The sequence below is a fragment of the Quercus lobata genome, chromosome 10 (genome assembly GCF_001633185.2).
Source record: "Quercus lobata isolate SW786 chromosome 10, ValleyOak3.0 Primary Assembly, whole genome shotgun sequence".
NCBI classification, from domain to species: domain Eukaryota; kingdom Viridiplantae; phylum Streptophyta; class Magnoliopsida; order Fagales; family Fagaceae; genus Quercus; species Quercus lobata.
This window is the reverse complement of record NC_044913.1, coordinates 36,070,367-36,091,251: the sequence shown is the minus strand read 5'-3', so window position 1 is coordinate 36,091,251 and position 20,885 is coordinate 36,070,367. Positions and strand designations below refer to the sequence as shown.

The 20,885-nt window shown below is 39.1% G+C and overlaps 1 protein-coding gene across 3 annotated transcripts; it reads right to left on the bottom strand.

The window, feature by feature from the left end:
• Positions 1-330: 330 nt before the first annotated feature.
• LOC115965514 (UPF0426 protein At1g28150, chloroplastic-like) lies at positions 331-20,655 on the bottom strand. 3 transcript variants are annotated; one of them, XM_031084758.1, is made up of 4 exons: positions 20,504-20,625; positions 20,258-20,425; positions 4,379-4,545; positions 647-735 (listed from the first exon to the last, which is right to left on the bottom strand). In XM_031084758.1, exons 1-4 carry the CDS (start codon positions 20,552-20,554, stop codon positions 693-695), a joined length of 429 nt encoding a protein of 142 aa, XP_030940618.1. In that variant the 5' UTR covers positions 20,555-20,625; the 3' UTR covers positions 647-692. The 3 variants fall into 3 exon arrangements, with proteins under 3 accessions (XP_030940619.1, XP_030940618.1, XP_030940620.1); XM_031084760.1 differs by lacking the exon at positions 647-735 and adding an exon at positions 1,027-1,057; XM_031084759.1 differs by lacking the exon at positions 4,379-4,545 and having other exon boundaries at positions 331-735; positions 20,504-20,655.
• Positions 20,656-20,885: the final 230 nt, after the last annotated feature.

Here is a 20,885-nt window from a genome sequence, read left to right as displayed (position 1 = left end):
CAGTTTTTTTATTTTAATTTAGTTAGTCATCTCTATAATTTTGTTGCTAATACTTTAGCAAAGAAAGCTAGTTCAGTTGTGGGGTTGCAGGTTTGGTTGGGAGACCGTCCTGCTGACATTGCTCCTTTTGTATTGTGTGATGTTCATTGATTTTATTTTTTGAATAAATTCCCAAGCCTGGGGTCTGGTTTCTCCAAAAAAAAATAAAAAATAAAAAATAAAAAAAATAAAAAATAAAAAATAAAAAATAAATGAGCGATCAAGGGGAGAGTCAAGCTCCAAGATTTTGGTACCCAAATCATGCCTAGCTTAACTGCTAATCGACACAAATTACATGCAAGTCTGGAAATAGGTGTTGATACTTTCGGGCTTCTTGTGCTATATGCAACTAACCCAAGAAAAGAGAGATACACATCAAAGTCAGAGTATTACAGATTGCATATCATCTAAGCAGAACATTTTGAATGATCATTATTGTGTTGTGTGCAAGTTAAACATCAATTATCAATCAACTATTTGAGTCTTAGTATACAGACAGAACCACGGCAAGTGTCATTCAATCTCAATTTGTTGTGGAACTTCGTCAGTTTTTGATCCCTCAGCATCAGCATCAATTTCTTCCTCTACAATTCCGGAGGCTTCCGCAGTCCGTGTAACCCATTCCTTGAGTGGGTCTTCATTCAAATCAAGCCTTAAAAGACCGGCAAACATCCCACCCATGAAGGAAACTGGCTCCTATAAATTTCTTCAGAAGTATTAGAAACTCCACTCTTTACACATAAATGCATTTCATGGCTATTAATATAAATTTTATAAGGAAACAAAAAGAGGGTAATGGAGTACAGTATACATTTAAACTTCATTTGACAAATAACCCAGAAAGATACAATAAGCAAATGTTCAATGATCCAATAAAGCCGTACACATAATATAAATCTAATAAGAGTGATAGTGTCTGCTTCCGACACCACACAATAAGATGGCTGCTATTTTGTTTTACACCCAATATTACAATTAATTACTGCATTCAGTCAGAGGCCCTCAAAGTGATATATACCTGAGGGGAAAGAGTGTTATTAAATGACCGAAAAAAAAAAAATTGATGCAGGACAATCAAGAGAAAATAAAAGAACAAGAAAATTAAAAGATATCCCTAAGAATCAGCACCTAGAGGTTACTTGAAATCAGCACCAAGCAAGAACGGCATCAGCACCTAAGGTGTCAGGAATCAGCACCCAACAATTTGGAAAATCTCCAATTTGAATTTCATTAATCAATCGTCTACTAAAATAAAACAAACCACTTGAAGCCTTTTTATAGAGCTTCCACGAATGAAAGTTCATAAAGTATAAAACTCTAAAATGATAACATTCTAAAATACTAACTCATATCTAATCTAATCCTTATTTGAACTAAAAATAAAATGAAATTCTAGGCTAATCCAATCACATAAAATATCCAATTTCCTACAAGATGAAGAAAATCTAAAACAACAAATTCCAAAATAATTTTGGTTATGCTCCCGCATCAATAGTGCTGAAACACAAATTCAAATACGCAATTACATAACAACTAATCCAACAACAATCCAATAAAATTGAAAAATAATATATTTTCCTCAAAATCTCATTTTTGAGCTGTGAGCTCTTCACTGTAGTTGTCAAAGAAGGAATGTACATGGGACGTGTATTTGTGTAAGGCTTCAACGGTTCCCAAAATATTTTCTACCATCTTACCGTTCAAAGCTATGCCTTACCCATGTTTACATGTTTACCAATGTGTGGTAGTTTCTGCAACTGTGTGCGTGTGCGTGTGCATGTGCATGTGCATGTGCATGTGCATGTGCATATGGTTACAAGTTATACAAACAGAAACCATATGCAGTAGATAAAGCAAATTTGAGAGACTAAAAAAATTGATCTTGCTGCCAATGAACTCTAGTTCAACTGGTACCTCCTCCCTTTGTAAGTGCTAAGTGTAGGGTAAAGTTGTGGGCTCAAGACCCACCAGGTGTGAAAGCTCAAATTTGTGTAAAACGATAGAGCTTGTTTAGACCCCAAAATAAAAATTACGGCTAAATTGCTTTTACCCTAACTTATCAAAATACGGAATAAGAGTAAATAAGCACAATATGCCGATAACACTACTCTAGGCCATATTCAACCACAATGAACAATAAAAGTTGTAAAGTTGTAACTTACAATTATGTGTTTTGTTGGCTTTCATTCCGTGCCAAATTTTATTGTAATTTTATACAATCTTTTGTACCCTGTATTTATTGTGGGATTTAAGTGTAAGGGTTGTGTGATAGAGAAAGAGAGTGTGAAGACTCAAGTAATTGAAGACAGAAGAGTTCTCGTGGGTAGCTCGCGACTAAGCATCCCGCGAAATGATGCATGTACCCTGCACATAACTGAAATACAAAGAGTCAGGACAGATAGAGAAAACTGTGTTTCACGAGTAGCTCGCGAGTAAGCCTTCTCGCGAAACACTCGTGAAACATTTTGTTTTGCCAGACTGTGCTATCTGATACACACTTTTTGTACCTATACTATATATACCCACATTACCCACAAAAGTTGAGGAGTGCTTCAGAGAGAAAACCCTAGTCACAAACCTTGAGAGTTAGAGATTGTTATACCCATAATCCTCTACACAATTGCTTGTGAATTTTTCTCAACTCCTACCTCTCTATTTCCATATCATTGAGAGGTTGATAGTCCAAACACTTACCACACACTTTCAGAGTGTTCAATGAGGTTTTAGTACTGTTGGAAAACATTGAAAGAAGCCAAAGATGACAGATGCAACATGGAGTTTGTTACGGGATTCGAAAAACTAGATAAGACACGGTTCCGAGAAACCTTGTTGAAGTAAGAGTTTGGAGGGCTTAAATACTTCGGGTAGATTAGACTTAGAGGGTCTCTTGCTAACCCATGTATTCCAATTAATTGTCTAGTGGATCGATTACTGCTTGGAGGGTGGCGGAGAGGTTTTCCACCGAGTTCTTCAGTTTTCTCTTCGATAACACATTAGTATGTTATCTTGTGTTTGCATTCTTCTTCCCTATTCTTTTACCTTTCATTTTACTGTTGTGCTATAATGTTTATGGGTTAGAGTAGCTTGTTTTTTTATCCGCTCGCATTTACTCTATTCCGCACTTAATATTAAGTTAAGAGTAAAATCAACCAAGCCGTAACTTTAATTTGAGGGTCTAAATAGCTCGTGTGTTTTCACACATTTTTGAGTATTCAAAAGTAAAGCTTAAAGAGTAGAAAATAGAGATGCAAACACAACATAACAAAGAGGAAATGTGTAGAGGATTATAGGTAAAACAATCTCTAACTCTCAAGTGTATTTGCTAGAGTTTTCTTCCTGAAAAGCACTTCTTACAATTCGTGGGTAATGGGGGCATATATAGTGTGGCTAAAGAATTTGGTAAAGCAACTTAACTTTTCGCCAAACAGAATGTTTCGTAGGTATCTCGCGAGATGGTCTTTCTCGCGAAGTACTCGCGAAATGACAGGCTGGCAATAGCTCTTCAGCTTCTAGTCAAGTGCTTCACATGTGACCCTTTTGCGGGTTGCTTTTTGCTTCTCGTGAGCTAGTTGCGAATTGCACTGATTCATATTTTGAAGCTTGATTCTTCACTAATCTCTCACACTCATCCCTTACAAATAAACTCACATAAATATAGGAAAATGATTGAAGAAATTACAATCAAATTTGGCATGGAATTAAAGCCAACAAAGCCTAGTTGGAAATCACAACTTTACAAGGTGCATATGTAACTTACCAATTAAAAAAAAAAAAAAAATTGATCTTGCTCCCAAATAATCTTGCTTTACATGAAAAATCCAAACAAAAAGAAAGAAAGAAAAGGAAATGGTACGGACACGAGGTACAAGCCCCCAATTACACGCACGTATAGGAGGAAGAGTAAAAAGAAGACGGCCCAACCTGTGGCCTTATGGATGGAGCATACTAGTTATTGGATTTAAAATTAAGCAAGCCCAAGCATTTAATGATTAGGGTTTCTTTAGGGTTTTTTATTGTTGGCTATTTAAACACTTTTTTTCAGATTATTGTAAGACAGTTTTTGAGAATTATAAAAAAATAAACGTGTGTTTTCTTTTACTGGTGCTGACTCCAGTTTGCTTGATGCTGACTCCAAGCAGCCCTTAGGTGCTGACTCCTAGGGTTTATCTTTCGTTCTATTGTTAGTGTGGTGGTCCTACGTCAGTTTTGGTATCAGAGCAAACTTCCGGTCCATACAACACAACCGTAGACAACCAATAGAAAGCAAAACCATCAAAAAGAGTAACCCACGCAAGACCCATCAGCCACCAGCTGCCGGAACCCACAAATCAACACTCACCGCCGCAAGACCCAGCCGCCGAAACCCATTGTCGACCCACCGCTGCTGAGATTGACGATCAATTGCTGCTGCTGAGATTGATGAGCCACTGCCGCTGCCGAGATCCGAGACAAGCAGCCACCCGCCGTTGTCTGCGCCTCCTTCGCGCCGCCACCAACGTCAGTCCCCTACACCGGCAGAAGACTCTCATCACAGAGAATATATATATATATATATATATATATATATATTTTTTTTTTTTCTTTCTCAGTTTTGAGTCCGTTGTTTGTTTCTTTAGTTTCTTTAGTTCAGTCTCAGTCTGTAACTTCTTCTAAGTTTTAAGTCCTTCGTGTACTATATTTTATTATTTTTGGCATTAAAAAAAAAAAAATCTGACCAAGCAGATTCCAGGCTCGTGACAGACTAGTCCAAGCCCAAGAGCATGTCATCCAAGTGGGCTTCCTTTCCAAGTATTAGGTTCTTTCTTTGTCTCATTGGTAGCTTCAATTTGTCATTCTTAATACATCTCTAGTTTCTTAACGTGCATACCCCACCATTAGTTTATTTAATTTACCTTGTTTTGTTAGCTAGTTGTTGTGTTGGCCATCTGTTTCTTTCAATACCCATTTAAAAAAAAAAAAAAAAAAAAAAAAAAAAAAAAAACCTATATGTTTCCTTTGATAAGCCAAAACCAAAAAAAAGAAAAAAAAAGGGAGGGCTTTGAAATATTTGATTCTCATTATTAATTGTGGAGCTTATTGGCAATTGACTTTTATTTGGACTATCTCTCAATATTGTGAACACTGTCACTACTTGACTGCAATTTCTTCACATGCACTCTTGCCTGACCCTAATTTTAAATTGAGAATTGATTACTCGAACTTTTGTGAATCTCAATTGCATTCATAAATATAGTGTGCATGCATCTACGTAGTGGTCGCATCATGTCAAACTCTGAACATCAATCCACTTCTGAGTCTAGGTCCTCCTTAGAGCAAACCATAGACGACCTAGCAAAAAATGTCCGTAATTTAATGGATAAGGTTGATCAAATTGAAGCATCTCAAAGAGAGACCGTTAACCATGAAGGAGATAACCTGCTTAGGCAAAATCACCACGGTTACTTTCATAGGGTTCCAAACTTTGAACATGATCACTATAATCACAATGATCCTAGGGATTATGATGATAGAATGTTCAAGGAAAAGATAGAAGCTCCCACCTTTGACGGCTACCTAGACCCATGGGTTTTCATTGATTGGTTACGTTAGATGGATAAATTCTTTGACTACTACCATTGGGCTGAGAATAAGAAAGTGAGGTATGCTAGGATGAAGTTAATTGGAAGAGCCGACCTTTTCTGGGAGGACCTTGAGGATAGCATTAGGCGACGACATGAGCCCCCCATTACTGATTGGCTTGAGATGAAGGGTGCACTCTCAAGGAATTATCTTCCTTCAACTTATAGGAGTTCCCTCCTTGAGATATGGGATCACCTAAAGCAAGGCATTACTCTTGTGGCTGAATATATTGAAAAGTTCAAGGAGTTCAAGAGGCGAATTCGAATAGTCGAGGAAGAGGTTGTCACACTCAATAGGTTTAAGAAAGGTTTAAATGCTAACCTACTAGGCGAGATTATCACCCGAGGAGTCACTACCTTAAGAGAAGCATATGACCTCGCTAGGAATTGTGAATTAGCATCCAAATCTATCTTTTGGCGACGTTCTGAGCCCCGAAGTGTTCCCACCAACCCTCAACCTTTTGGTAGCAAACCTAGATTTGCCTTACCCCCTAAGGTCAACCCCAATAGCACCCCAATAGAAAGAGGACAAGGGAAAAGGTGTGGTCAATGAGCCTTCAAGATTAGGCTCTCGCCTCCAATGCTTCAAATGCAATGGGGTTGGACACATCGCTGCTAGATGTTCCTCTAGGACCCTTGTCATTCAAGAGGGTGATGAAAAGGTAGAAGATGTTGAGGAGCTGGTGTATGATCCAAATGTTGAAGAAACCCAAGATGTTGAAACAGAATGGGAAAATGATCCTAGCTATCTCGCATACATTAGAGCCATTTCTCCCTAAGTTGATGACTCCAAGAACTTTGGTGTCTCTAGAGTGAATGTGGTAAGGTGTGCCTTGGCAGAGCAAAGAGACGCTGATGATTGGCTAAGGAGTGCCATCTTTCAAACTTACAGTAAGTGTGGAGACAAAATTTGCAAGGTTATCATAGATAGTGGAAGTTGCATTAATGCAGTGTCTTCTAACGTTGTTTCCCGCCTAGGCTTGAAATTGACCCCACACCCTAACCCATATAAAGTTTCTTGGGTGGATACTTCCTCCATAGCCATAAAAGAAAGATGTGTTGTCACACTTCAATTCCTCACCTACAAGGCTGAAATATGGTGTGACGTAATTCTCATGGATGTAGGATATATCATCTTAGGTAGACCTTGGCTGTATGATCTGGATGTCACCCTTCATGGGCGATCCAATTCTTGCTCATTTATGTTTGAAGGTAAGAAGATTGTGCTCAATCCTTTGAAACCCAAGCCAATTGGCATGAGCAAGAAGACAGAAGCACCAAAAGCAAAAGGCCTGAACATCATAAGCCCAAAGGCATTTGAAAGGGTAGCAATTCAAGAGTCTATTGTGTTTGTCTTAGTTGCCAGGGAACTACATGGAGAGACTAGTGAGAAGCAACCTGAAGAAGTGAGGTTAGTGCTCCAGGAATTTAAGGATGTTTTCCCTGAGGAACTCCCCGATCATTTGCCACCCATGTGTGACATACAACACGCCATAGATTTTGTGCCAAGAGCAGCCCTACCTAACTTGCCTCATTATAGGATGAGCCCTGCAGAGCATGCCGAGTTGCAAAGGCAAGTAGAAGAACTACTTAGGAAGAGTTTTGTACGTGAAAGCATGAGTCCTTGTGCGATCCCTGCACTCTTAACTCCAAAAAAAGATGGAACTTGGCGGATGTGTGTTGATAGTCGTGCCATCAACAAGATCACTGTGAAATATTGATTTCCTATCCCCCGGTTGGATGACATGTTAGATATGATGGCTGGAGCAATGATCTTCTCTAATATAGACTTAAAAAGCGGCTATCATCAAATTAGGGTTCGTTCGGGTGATGAGTGGAAAACTACCTTCAAGACGAAGGATGGTTTATATGAGTGGATGGTGATGCCTTTTGGATTGTCCAATGCTCCTAGTACCTTTATGAGAGTGATGACTCAAGTGCTCAAGCCTTTTATGGGGAAATTCTTGGTTGTGTACCTTGATGACATCCTCATCTATAGTAGGTCTAGGGAGCAACACTTAGACCACCTAACTCAAGTTTGTACTACCCTTAGGAAGGAGAGTTTATATGGCAACCTCAAGAAGTGTTCTTTCTTCACTAATAGAGTCGTCTTCCTAGGTTTCATAGTGTCCTCTGAGGGAGTTTCTGCCGACCCCTAAAAGATTCAAGTGATTGTGGAGTGGCCCGAGCCCAAAAATATCCATGAGATTCGAAGCTTTCATGGGCTCGCTTCCTTTTATCGCCGATTCATCAAGGGATTTAGTACCCTTATGTCCCCCATCACTGACTGCATGAAACAAGGGGAGTTTGTTTGGACTAAAGCTGCTGCTAAGGCTTTCAATGAGGTAAAGCAAAAGATGACTGAGGCACCTGTCATGCGTCTCCCTGATTTTACCAAGCCTTTTGAGGTGGAATGTGATGCCTCAGGTATTGGTATAGGGGGAGTACTTAGTCAAGAGCGTCACCCAATTGCTTATTTCAGTGAAAAGTTGAATGACGCTAAGCAAAAGTACTCCACATATGACAAAGAGTTTTATGCCATTATTCGAGCTCTTTGGCATTGGCGCCATTACTGTTGTCTCGAGAATTTGTTATCTACTCTGATCATGAAGTTTTGCGCTATCTCCATTCCCAAAAGAAGTTGAATTTTAGGCACGGTAGTTGGGTTGAATTTTTGCAGCGCTACCACTTTGTAGTGAAGCATAGGGCGGGAATTGAGAATAAGGCTACTGATGCACTAAGTCAAAGGGTGTCTTTGCTATCCATTATGAGTCATGCCCAGATTTTGGGGACCTCTACACTAGCCTAAGTAATGCCCCATGGCCAATCCTGGATGATTATACCCTTCAAGATGGTTACTTGTTCAAGGCCAACAAGTTATGTATCCTTCGGTCTTCAGTGAGAGATTTCCTAGTTTGGGAGATACATGCGGGAGGCCTAACAGGTCATTTTGGTCAAGACAAGACAATTGAGGAAGTGGAACGTCAATTCTATTGGCCTGGTCTTAAGAGGGGCGTTGCCAAGATAGTTGGTCAGTGTTGTACATGTCAACTAGCCAAACATCGCAAGCAAAACACTGGCCTGTACACACCTCTACTTGTGCCAGATCGCCCGTGGCAGGATGTGATTATGGATTTTGTGTTAGGTTTGCCCCGCACCTTTAGGAAGCATGATTTCATTCTAGTAGTTGTTGATCGCTTCTCCAAGATGGCTCATTTCCTACCATGTTCTAAGACCTCTGATGCTTCTAAGATTGCAAAACTCTACTTTGATGAGATTGTCAAACTTTATGGTCTTCCCAAAACCATAGTGTCTGATAGGGATGTTCGTTTCATGAGTTATTTTTGGAAGACCTTGTGGCATTTAGTGGGCACCAAATTGAAATTTTCCATGGCATTTCTTCCTCAAACTGATGGTCAAACTAAGGTGGTTAATCGTAGTCTAGGCAACCTCCTTTGGTGTCTAGTGGGTGAAGCCAATCGAAATTGGGATTCTATTCTTCCGGTAGCCCAACTGGCATATAATAGCTCTGTCAATAGGTCTATAGGTGCTAGTCCTTTTGAGGTTGTGCATGGATATACATCTAGGAGGCCTTTAGATCTTTTGCCCATGTCCCCACATGTTAGGATTTCTGAGTCTGCTAAGGCATTTGCACGACATATTCATGATTTGCATAATGAGATTCGTAAAAAAATTCAGGCAAGTAATTCTCAATATAAAATTCATGCTGACACTCATCGACATCATGCAGAGTTTCAGGTAGGGGATTATGTCATGATTCAGATTCGACCTGAACGGTTTCCCTCTGGGACCGTTAAGAAATTGCAGGCTCGTAGTGCCGGACCATTCAAGGTATTGAAACGAATGAGCCCAAATGCATATGTCATTGACCTCCCTCATGATTATGGTATTAGCTCCTCCTTCAATATTGAGGATCTAGTTGCTTATAAAGGCCCCACAACTATTCCTAATACCCCTTTTGATGAGTCTTTGCCTAATCCTATTGATGCCCCTATTCCCACCCCTTTACCCTTAAATTTGCCCTATACACATAAAGAATCTATTGATGCTATTTTAGATGAGCAAATTGTTTCTACCAGGGATGGAGGAGTTCACCGTTTCTTAGTTCGGTGGCGAGGGCGACCAGATTCTGATTGCACATGGATTACTCGAGATGAGCTATTGCGACTGGATCCTGATTTGTTGGAGTACTATCAGAGCTCTTCAGATTTCCACTCGACGGGGTCGAGTTCTTCTCACCCAGGGGGAGTTGGTGTGGACACGAGGTACAAGCCCCCAATTACACGCACATATAGGAAGAAGAGCAAAAAGTAGACGGTCCAACCTGTGGCCTTATGGATGGAGCATACTAGTTATTGGGCTTGAAATTAAGCAAGCCCAAGCATTTAATGATTAGGGTTTTAGGTTTTTTTATTGTTGGCTATTTAAACACTTTTTCAGATTATTGTAAGACAGTTTTTGAAAATTATAAAAAAATAAACGTGTGTTTTCTTTTACTGGTGTTGACTCCAGTTTGCTTGGTACTGACTCCAAGCAACCCTTAGGTGTTGACTCCTAGGGTTTATCTTTCGTTCTATTGTTAGTGTGGTTGTCCTACGTCAGGAAAACATCCAACTTAAGCTTCCAAACCTAGGTAGCAAAATGTAAATGCACCCCTAACACTCCAAGACCCTAGATGGCCCAATACACTAAATGCTCTAAAGGCTCTTGCCCGCATAACGTGAGGCTCTGATACAAATTAGTCAAAAAAATACATAGTGAATATGTGGTATTCCACGTCTAATGAGTTTATAAGCATATTTAACATCATCATCACCTCATCATTGTCATCATAATAAATAATGGAGACAAAAAGAAACTGTTAAGGATCTTATTTTAAAATTAATAGGTTTGGGGGCAATTAAGAAAAAAAGAATAGGATAAGGACGAGGAGAATATACAAACAAGAAAGAAGAAAGATAGAAATGCGCTTACAGAGAGAGAGACCAAAATTCATGATTATTATTAACTTACAAGCTTTATATTTGCAGCTTTCTTTTATTTTAGTTTTATAATAATACTTCCTATTTACATATTTCATTTATACAAGGTTAGTACCAGGATGGTAGAATATCATTGGACAAAGATGCCCACTATATGAATTATGGCCTAAATTGTGAGTCATTAGGTAATTCAATGAATAGACCTATTAGTTCAATGAGGCACTGGTTCTTTAACATTTGCCACTGTCACCTCAGCCAAGGGGCAAAAAGCAACTACCTCAGGAAAGTTGCCTAACCTAAAGAGTTTTAAAGCACAGCACTCACATGTATAATAGAAAAATGTGTAAAATTTACCCATTTTTTCCTAAAAATGACTCACTCAATGAGTACATAGTTGTGTTTACAAGTTTGCTACATGTAAATTTACACTAAAACTATTCATTTTGCATTTAATATTTTATTCTTTCTTTATGTATAACGTATCCCGATGATGAAGGAAGAGTGTATGGTGTATGTGAAGAAAGAGAAACAATTAAAAATCAAGAAATTTGATATTTTAATGAAATGCAGTGTATAATATAGATAGTCTGATGTTGGATGTTTTGAAAAGTGAGTAGGTTCTTATCCTAAAATAAACAAAAAAATTTGCACAAGATAATGCTCTTAATGTGTTATTAAGAGCATTGCCTTGCCCAAGTGCCCTAGTGAATAACTGGTTCACTTTTGACAGTACCCATTCATCCCATTCTGCATTCCAAGTCCAGTATAAAGTTGCAATGGAGCCATGAAGTGACAGTGTGGACGTAAGACTGCTGGCCTTAAGAATTACCTAATGCCTCTCAAGGACGCAAATACACAAGCAACAAAGACAAAAACAGCATCACTGGCTTTGCCATCACAAATCAACAAGAAAATGGAATTTTATGATATACAGTATATTAGCTCCTAGACTAATAATAATCTTAAATCCATGAATTTTTTTATAAGTAAAGAAATTTCATTTTTTAAAACAAAATGAACATGAAATGCATCTGAGCATAGAAGAGAAAAGATAGTTAAATTGAATACATTGTAATTTGTTTGTGAAAGTGTGCTCTAATTACTGCTTCCTATCAGATATTGCAGTAATACGAATCTCTGAGTAGTTGAGTTTATCTTCTTCGTTTTTTTATGAAAGAAAAATGGGTAGAAGTGGACGACCTAAGTTGGCGTCTTCTACCTGGGCGTTACCACCCACTGGCCCGGGCCTTAGTTGAGTTTATCTTTTGGATTCATTTCTTAGTGTTTCTTATATAAACAGAAAAAATAATTCCAAAGGTCTATTTTATAATTAATTTTAAAGGAAAAACACATCTGTAACATGCTGACAAAACATTCAGTTTAGATTGAGGCATTGGCAAGTTTATGATTGGGGTGGTTATGGTTGGTGGAGCAAATGGTAATGTCAACGCCATGCTAGATGGTGACAGATGTGGCCATGAATTTGGTGTTATCAGTGATGGCCATGGGATAATGTTTGGGGCAGCAGTGGTGGTGGTAGTGATAATGGCAGTAATAAAGTCACTATGGTTGCAGAAATGCAAAATAGATGTGAAACTTGAAAATGAGGGACTAATATTAATGCGTCCGAGTTTTTGGTTTTTACTTTGGAAGTGTACAATGTCTAAGGTAAAATAAACAAGTCTCTAATGTTGTTTCTAAATAGTTGGCTTTAAGTAAAGCAAGAAAGACACTTTTTTTTTTTTTTCTTTTTAAGAAATACACTTTTTATAAACAGTAAAAAAGCTTATGCAATCAATTCCAAATGTTAACTTACTTTTTTTCTCATCCAAATGAACTTTTTTTTTTCATCTTGATTACCAACTAGAGAGCAGTGACATGTGGTGACACTAGGTGTGAAATCAATGGATACAATTAATTACAGTTTTTAGTGAATCCAGAACTGAGACACAAGTTCACCTGAGGCAAAACATGGTGACAGCAACACCCCTCCCTACCCTACCACACAGCCAACACCTTTCCCTCCTCTGCTCCACTCTCTTCCACTGCCTTTCAACCAGCCACCTCCTCCATTCCCTGGTTTCTTTCCATCTCCGTTCCCATTCCCCTCATCTTTTGGTTTTTTCCTTTTCATTCTTTTTGTCCACCTCATTCTTCTACTCTGAACACCCCACCTCCATCAGACCTGCCTTTACAACTACCGTTATGGCCTAGACAAACCACTACAACATCACCCACACCTCTTACTAAAAAATTGCCTCCCCCTATTACAGCCCTTAAACCTTCTCCTCAGGGCAGAGAGGGCAGTAATGGTTCTTTTCGCATAGACTACAAAACCTTTTCTTTCTCGTTTGACGGCGGGCTGATTCTTATGCTATTCACGAATGTCGTTGGAATATTAAAAGTTCCATGTGGATGGGTCGTAAGGGTTTGGAATGGATTCTCTCATGTTTTGCCGATATTCGTGATTGGGTTCCAAAAAAGGATTTCTTGTGCAAAAGATATAGAGTTAATAATAAGTTTTTCAAATTCTAAGGAAGGTCGAATAAGGCGGGTATTTTTGTGGAGATAGCTACGTATTATGGTGGAGCTCGTCGTGGTTGGGTTATGGTACCTACGAGCTCAAACCGGTCTGGCTGGCGCTTGTTTACTAAAGAATTAGATAGTTTTCTAGCAAGTTCAAACACCGTTTGGGTGAAAGGGAGGACCTCTGATGAAGCTGTTGGTGGTGGTCCGTTGGATGGTGGTGGACAAGTTGGAAAAAATCTGTCAAAATCAGTAATCAGCGGAAGTTTAGGAATTTTGAGTTTTCTAGAGCTAATTCAGGACATAACATGTTGAAGGGTGATACTGTGGTTGCTGTTTCTTCTATAAATGGTAGACCCACGCGTAAGTTTAAGCTTGAGTTGACTTCTGCTAAATTGGCGCTAAGGGTGTCTAAATTAGCTGGGGGAAAACGTGTGGCAACTTGGATGAACCCAAATACTCATCACAAGTCCAATAATAGTGGGCCTAGTTTGTTAAAAATTGTATCTAGGCTTGATAAAGCCCATGTAGCTGACCCGAGAGGTAAGGCCCAAGGGGAGGTCTCTTATCCTCTTGACTTGGGCATGAGTGTGCTTTGTTTTCAGAATGAGAGTGTGATGGGCGAGAGCTCTAAGCCACTGATGGAGTCAATGGTGATGCCTGAGGTTTCGATGGCAGTTTTGTTGCTAATATCCAACTCCGATCAAGCTTCAAAGCTTCTCACCTCCATTCCGACGAGAGCCTTAGCAGATCCGGAGACCGGAAAAGCCTCGACGTCAAGAAGGAGCTCTGCCGCGGTGGTTCTCGACATCGATAAGGCTGTTTCTGCTATGGGCTCAGTCTCCGATGCCAAGGTAACTCATGGGCTAGGCAATCAAGACCTTGGGTTCACCAGTGATAGGGTGGTTAGCTCGGCAAAAGCGGCAATTGAGGCTTCATGTCGGAATGTAGAGTCGCCGATCCTTGGTTGGAATCCATGGGTGGTTCAAAATCGGTTTTCTCCTCTCTTTGACCTGGGACATGGGGTTGAAGATGAGTTTGTGGAAGGGGAAGTTCATGGAGAAGTACAGAGGAGTAATCACCATGATGATACAACACTACAAAGGTCAGTGGATTCTATTGGGGAATTTCAGACAGATTCTAGACTTCATCTCCTACCATGGGAGACTAGTGAAGTCTTTGACCATAGCTGTGGTCGTGGAGAGAGATTTTTATGTGTTGGAGTGTGACCCTTTGTCTCGGGGGGAACCCAATGATCTCAAAGAGTTGGTGTTGGTTCAGAACTCTACAGAAGGAACTCGGGTGATGGAGTCAATGTAACGCTATTAACATTAAGGACTTTTGCCCTATCAGTTTGGTGGGCAGTGTGTACAAGTTGTTGTCCAAGGTGTTGGCTAACAGGTTGAGGCCGGTTTTGGATAATCTCATCTCTGAGACTCAAAATTTGTTTGTTGGTGGAAGGCAAATTCTAGATTCAGTGCTCATTGCAAATGAGTGTCTGGATAGTAGGTTGAAGAGCCGACTACCGGGTGTGGTTTGCAAGCTTGATATTGAAAAAGCATATGACCATGTTAACTGGGAGGCCTTGTTTTATCTGTTGGACTGGATGGGTTTTGGGCTGAAATGGAAGGGGTGGATTAAGGCTTGTGTTACTTCTGTCTGTTTTTCAGTCCTGATTAATGGATCCCCTGAGGGTTTTTTTGAAAGTTCTCATGCGTTGAGACAAGAAAACCCTTTATCCCTACTTTTGTCTCTTGATAATGGAGGTTTTAAGCAAAATTTTGAAGACAAAGGAGAATAACCTTATCCGGGATTTTCATGTGGGAGCAGTGAATTTTGTTGGTGTGCGGATTTCTCATTTGTTGTTTGCAGACGACACTATCTTATTTTGTGATGCCTTTAGGGAGCAATTGCTATCCATAAGGTTGGTATTGTCTTGCTTTCAGGCTTTTACAGGTTTGAAGGTTAATGTTGGGAAAAGTGAGATTGTCCCTATTGGGGAGGTAAATAATCTAGCTACATTGGCTAGCATTCTTCATTGTAGAGTGGGGAGTTTGCCTATGGAATATTTGGGGATGCCGTTGGGAACTTCCTTTAAGACGGTTTCGATTTGGAATCCTATTTTGGAGAAGATGGAGAAGAAACTATCAGTGTGGAAGCGTCTCTATTTATCTAAGGGTGGTAGATTCACATTACTAAGGAGTACTCTCTCAAGTTTTCCAACGTACTTTTTATCTCTCTTCACTATTCTTAAAGCTGTGGCTACTAGAATGGAAAGTATTCAAAGGAATTTTCTTTGGGGGTCTTTTGAGGGGAGTTTCAAATATCATTTGGTGGCTTGGGAAAAGGTGTGCTTACCTGTTGAATTGGGTGGTTTGGGGATAAGAAGTGTTGCATTGTTTGATCAAGTTTTATTAGGGAAATGGTTGTGGCATTATGGGCATGAAGTTACCTATCTTTGGCGGAGAGTTATCTCCACAAAATATGGTTAGGGTCAAGGGGGGTGGTGTACAAAAGGGGGGGTGGTGTACAAAAGTGTGCAGGAGGACTCATGGATATGGCCTTTGGAGAAGCATTCATGAAGGGTGGGAGAGTTTCTCTAAGCATTTGTCTTTTGTAGCAGGTGAAGGCACCCGTATCCGCTTCTAGCATGATAGGTGGATTGGGGACCGGACAACACCCTAAAAGATCTCTATCCTGAGCTTTATGTGTTCAGCTGCCAAAGAGGCTTGCATCTCTAAGGTTTTGTGGATTCCAAAAGGAGGTACTTCTAGAGTGTGGGATTTAAGGTTTTATAGAGCTTTTGAAGATTGGGAACTAGCTGCATCTTATTCTCTACTTCAGTTTATCCAACCTCGTATTCCTCAAGGTGATAGGAGGGATACCCTTTGTTGGCGGCTCAAAGGTGATGGTAAATTTGACACCCGATCTTATTACCTAGCAATTTAAGGTACTCTGAATTTTTTGTTCCCTTGGAAGGGTGTTTGGAAACCAAAGATTCCTAAGCGAGTGGATTTCTTCTTGTGGACAGCTACTCACCATCGGATTCTCACGTTGGATAATCACATGCTTAGGGGTCGCCCTTTGATAAATAGGTGTTGTATGTGTTGTTGTGATGGGGAGTAGGTAGACCATCTTCTACTTCATTGTTCTGTTACACATACCTTATGGACCTTCATACTTCAGGCTTTTGGTATTCATTGGGTTATGCCAGGATCGGTGGTGGGATTTTTATCTTGTTGGTATCAGTGGCTTAGGAAGCATAACTCAAATATTTGGAATTTGATTCCAAGGTGCGTAATGTAGATAGTCTAGTTAGAACGAAATCGTCGCTCCTTTGAGAACAGGGAGAAGACGTTGGATGAGTTAAAGGTTTTATGCCAATGCAATCTTTTTGAGTGGTCTCATTGTTGGGGCTTTACTGTTTCTTCGCCTCTTTCAAAGTTTATATCAAGAACAAAATATTCATCAATTGTTCAAAGCCCCCTTCCCCTTCCCAGGAAAATTCTTCTAGACAACACCATATATTAAGCATTAAGTAATTCTAAATTTGAGATACTTTAATAGAGCCCTATTGGGAAAATGCTTGTGGAGAATTTGGGTATGAGAGAGAAGTGTTATGGAGAAGGGTTATAAGGATTAAATATGAAGTTGAGGAGGGAGATTGGTGCTCTAATTCTGTTCCAAGATCCTATGGGGTGAGCTTATGGAAAACTATTAGTAGTGGTTAGTGTAACGACCCAAGGAAAAGCGCTAACCACATCTGCGCTATACCTCAAAAGGACTAGTCACAATTGAAACTCCTTGCAGTTGTTAATAAAACCCAGTTCAACCTAGTAAATACCCGATGTGGGACTCATCACACACCCACACACATCACACAATCAATCAAATTGGGGCATCACAATCTCTCTCCCACTTAAATCCCTAACGTCCTCGTTAGGACCCACTTTGTGGGGTAGTGTCTCTAAGCCCACACAGGGTTATCGGGCCGGCTCTGATACCATATGTAACGACCCAAGGAAAAGCACTAGCCACATCTGCACTATACCTCAAAAGGACTAGTCACAATTGAAGTGATGTGTGTGGGTGTGTGATGAGTCCCACATCGGGTATTTACTGGGTTGAACTGGGCTTTATTAACAACTGCAAGGAGCCTCAATTATGACTAGTCCTTTTGAGGTATAGCGCAGATGTGGCTAGCGCTTTTCCTTGGGTCGTTACATATGGTATCAGAGCCGGCCCGGTAACCCCGTGTGGGCTCAGAAACACTACACCACAAAGTGGGCCCTAACGAGGATGTTAGGGATTTAAATGGGGGAAATTGTGATACCCCAATTTGATTGATTGTGTGATATGTGTGGATGTGTGATGAGTCCCACATCGGGTATTTACTAGGTAGATTTGGGTTTTATTAACAACTACAAGGAGCCTCAATTATGACTAGTCCTTTTGAGGTATAGCGCAGATGTGGCTAGCGTTTTTCCTTGGGTCGTTACAGTTAGTCTACTTTTTCTCTCTACATTCAGTTTCAGATTGGTGATGGGACTAGAGTGAAATTTTGGCATGATGTCTGGTGTGGGGATAATCCTTTGAGTACGTGTTTTCTAGATTTATTTAGAGGAGGCTTATGTGGCTAATCTCATGCAGTTTCCTAATGGGGTTCTTTTTTGGGATTTGAAATTCTTGCGAGAAATTCATGATAGGGAATCAATTTCTTTGTCTGTTTTTTAGGATGTTATATATGGAGTCTCATTGAGAGGTATTGGTGAGGATAAGATGTGTTGGACACTTGCTAAGAGCAAGGGCTTTGAGGTAAGCAGTTACTATCAGGCTTTGTTGGGTGTATGTACTCAATCCTTCCCTTGGAGAAGTATTTGGAAGCAGAAGGTTCCTTCCAGAGTTGCATTTTTTGTTTGGATTGCAGCTTTATGAACTATCTTGACTATTGATAATTTACATAAGAAGAAGGTGTTAATTCTAGATTGGTGTTATATGTGCAAAAGTAATGGAGAATCGATAGACTATCTTTTACTACATTGTTCTATTGTTTATGAGTTGTGGTCTATGGTGTTCACCTTGTTTGATATCCATTGGGTGATGCCAAAGTCTGTGGTTGAGCTCCTTGCATGTTGGCAAGGAAATTTTGGTCATCATCATAATGGTGTTATTTGGATGGTTGTCCCTCATTATTTGATGTGGTGCATTTGGAAGGAGAGAAACAACCGGTATTTTGAAGATTCTAAAAAGACTAAGTTGATTTAAAACTTTATCAGATTGGATGTCTATCATAGGAAGTCATTTTATTTTTTCGGTCTATGGTTTGATGAATGCTTGTAATTTATGTATTTAATTATTTTGGTCCCCTGCTGTATACTTCCTATATACTTGGGTGACTCATTATTATGTCTTTGAATAAAATTTTCTTTACTTATCAAAAAAACTAATAATAATTATTATTATTAAGCATTAAGACAGCTTTCTTGCATGACAGTAGCCACCAATAAGCAGAAGATATTTTTACACTATTAAATTGCAATTCAGTAGTTAAAAACTGCAACCCAAAAAACACTAGTCTAATCAAAAGATCACCTGCTCATTGGTTTAAAATTTTAATATCCCTTTATGTATATAAACATGTAGTAAAAAAGCTTTCTGAAATGGAGCTAAATTATAAACAATTATTAGGGATAAAGAGGCAGAAAAGTTATAAAAATAAATTGTCCAGGAAACAACATATTACGCCAAAGTTGAAATAAGTTCTTTGTAAAACATAACATCCAAATTAAGATTTTCTGTCCAACGATCTTGATTAAAACTAGTTTGGAAACTTAAATATTGAGTTTTCAAGCAATACTGTTAAAGCCAAAGAGCTCTAACTCAATTGGTGCCTCCTTCCTTTATAAGTGTAAGGTGTAGGTTGAGGTCATGTCTTCAAGACCCATCAGGTATGTGCATAATTAACCACAAAAAAAAAGTGTAAACTCTAGGGATCAAGTCCTTTTTTTTGATAAATAAATTTACTCAAAGGGAGTAAACAAATCAATTTACAATATGTGAACTGACCTATTCAGAAAGAATTACATCCTCAAGCCCAGAAGCTCTAAAAAGGTCTTTAAAAAGTGAACAAAGGGATGCTGCCTAGTAACAGCTATCCACTCACATAAACAAGAATGCAACAACAATTGCTTGAGTACGTGAATATGCCGTTAGACAACATCAAGTGTTCTACTATTTCTCTCTCACCAAACGGTCCACAATACACTCAAGGGAAATAGTCTTCCAAATCAACTTCCTATGATGAGAAACATTTCTTTGACAACATTCCAACATTTGAATCACTATTTAAATAATTCGATAATTGGGGAAGAAGGAATTTGAAACCTGGATGTCTCCGTTGGAAACACCACAAGGTAGTAACCAGTTGAACTACAAGGCTCTTGGCTCCAACATTTCAATCACTATCTTTGGCATAACCCAAGAAACCCAAAAAAGAGTAAACACAAATGATCACAAGTCACTTGCCATTGAGCAACATCAAGTGTCGGTCTTGGTCAGTATCATCTAATGTTGACTGTGTGTGTCTGAGAGAGAGAGAGAGAGAGATGTCCAAGCAGAAAATACATACTTACAAGGGTAAAACTTAGGTAGAGTTACATAGGTACTATACGTTAGGTTCCCACTTAAATTCAGTGGCTGCATTAATGCAGTACCGATATAGATATCTTTGCCACAGACAACTAAATTAAATGCAGCCCATGCGTTTGACTTTAATTGGGGAGCTTAAGGTACAACACAACATAACACAACACCTAAGTAACTGCACATAAATTTACTTGAAAGTCTTGTTCACATGCAAGCAATCTAAAAAAAAAAATTCTCCAATACCCAAAAAGAAAATCAAGAAATAAAGTGCTCTATTGTGATTACTTTGGCTCTTGAAAGAAAAATTTCCAATAAGTTCCAATCACATAAAAGAACAAGCATTGATTTCTGTTGTACGAGGTTGTGTTTTGTGTTTTACAATACAATAAAAGAGTAGTAGGAGAGGAGAGGCGAGAAGAAGCTAACCTTAAGAGCTTGTTTGATAATGGGATCATCGGTGGGATTGAAGAAAGCTTTCACTTTAAATCCATTTTTGTTAATCCAATTCGTAGAATGATAATTACCCAATCGAACACCGTTCCTGCTGCTGGGTCTCAGCTCTTTCCATGATGTTAATGGGTTCTTCAATTTCCACTGCCATTATTAAAAGTTTCGAATAAAAATGATTTGATGAGAGGAGAGTGATTAAGGAGGAGAGGTAAGGTCACGCACCAGTGCACATGTTGTTGAGGAGCAAGAATTGAGGAGTGATACCACTGACATCTTTTCTTTTCTTGGGTTTCTCTTCCTTTCCACCACAAACTAAGCTCCCAAATTTCTTGGGTCTGCCTCCCCCTTTATTTATTTCTTTCATCCCTTTGTTTGGGAATACTAGCATTTTACCCCTTTTTTTTTTTTAGCAAAATGTCTCTATTTTGAAATTATTTAGGTTTATTTCTCTATTTTAAAACTCGATTGCTTTAAAATCGAGTTATGCCCAATCAAACTTATTAAAAAAAAAAAAAAGTATGGAACTCGAGTTCCATTTAAAACGCTACTATAGGTCTCCACAAACGCAACTATAGATCAAACTAAATAAAAAATAAAAATAAAA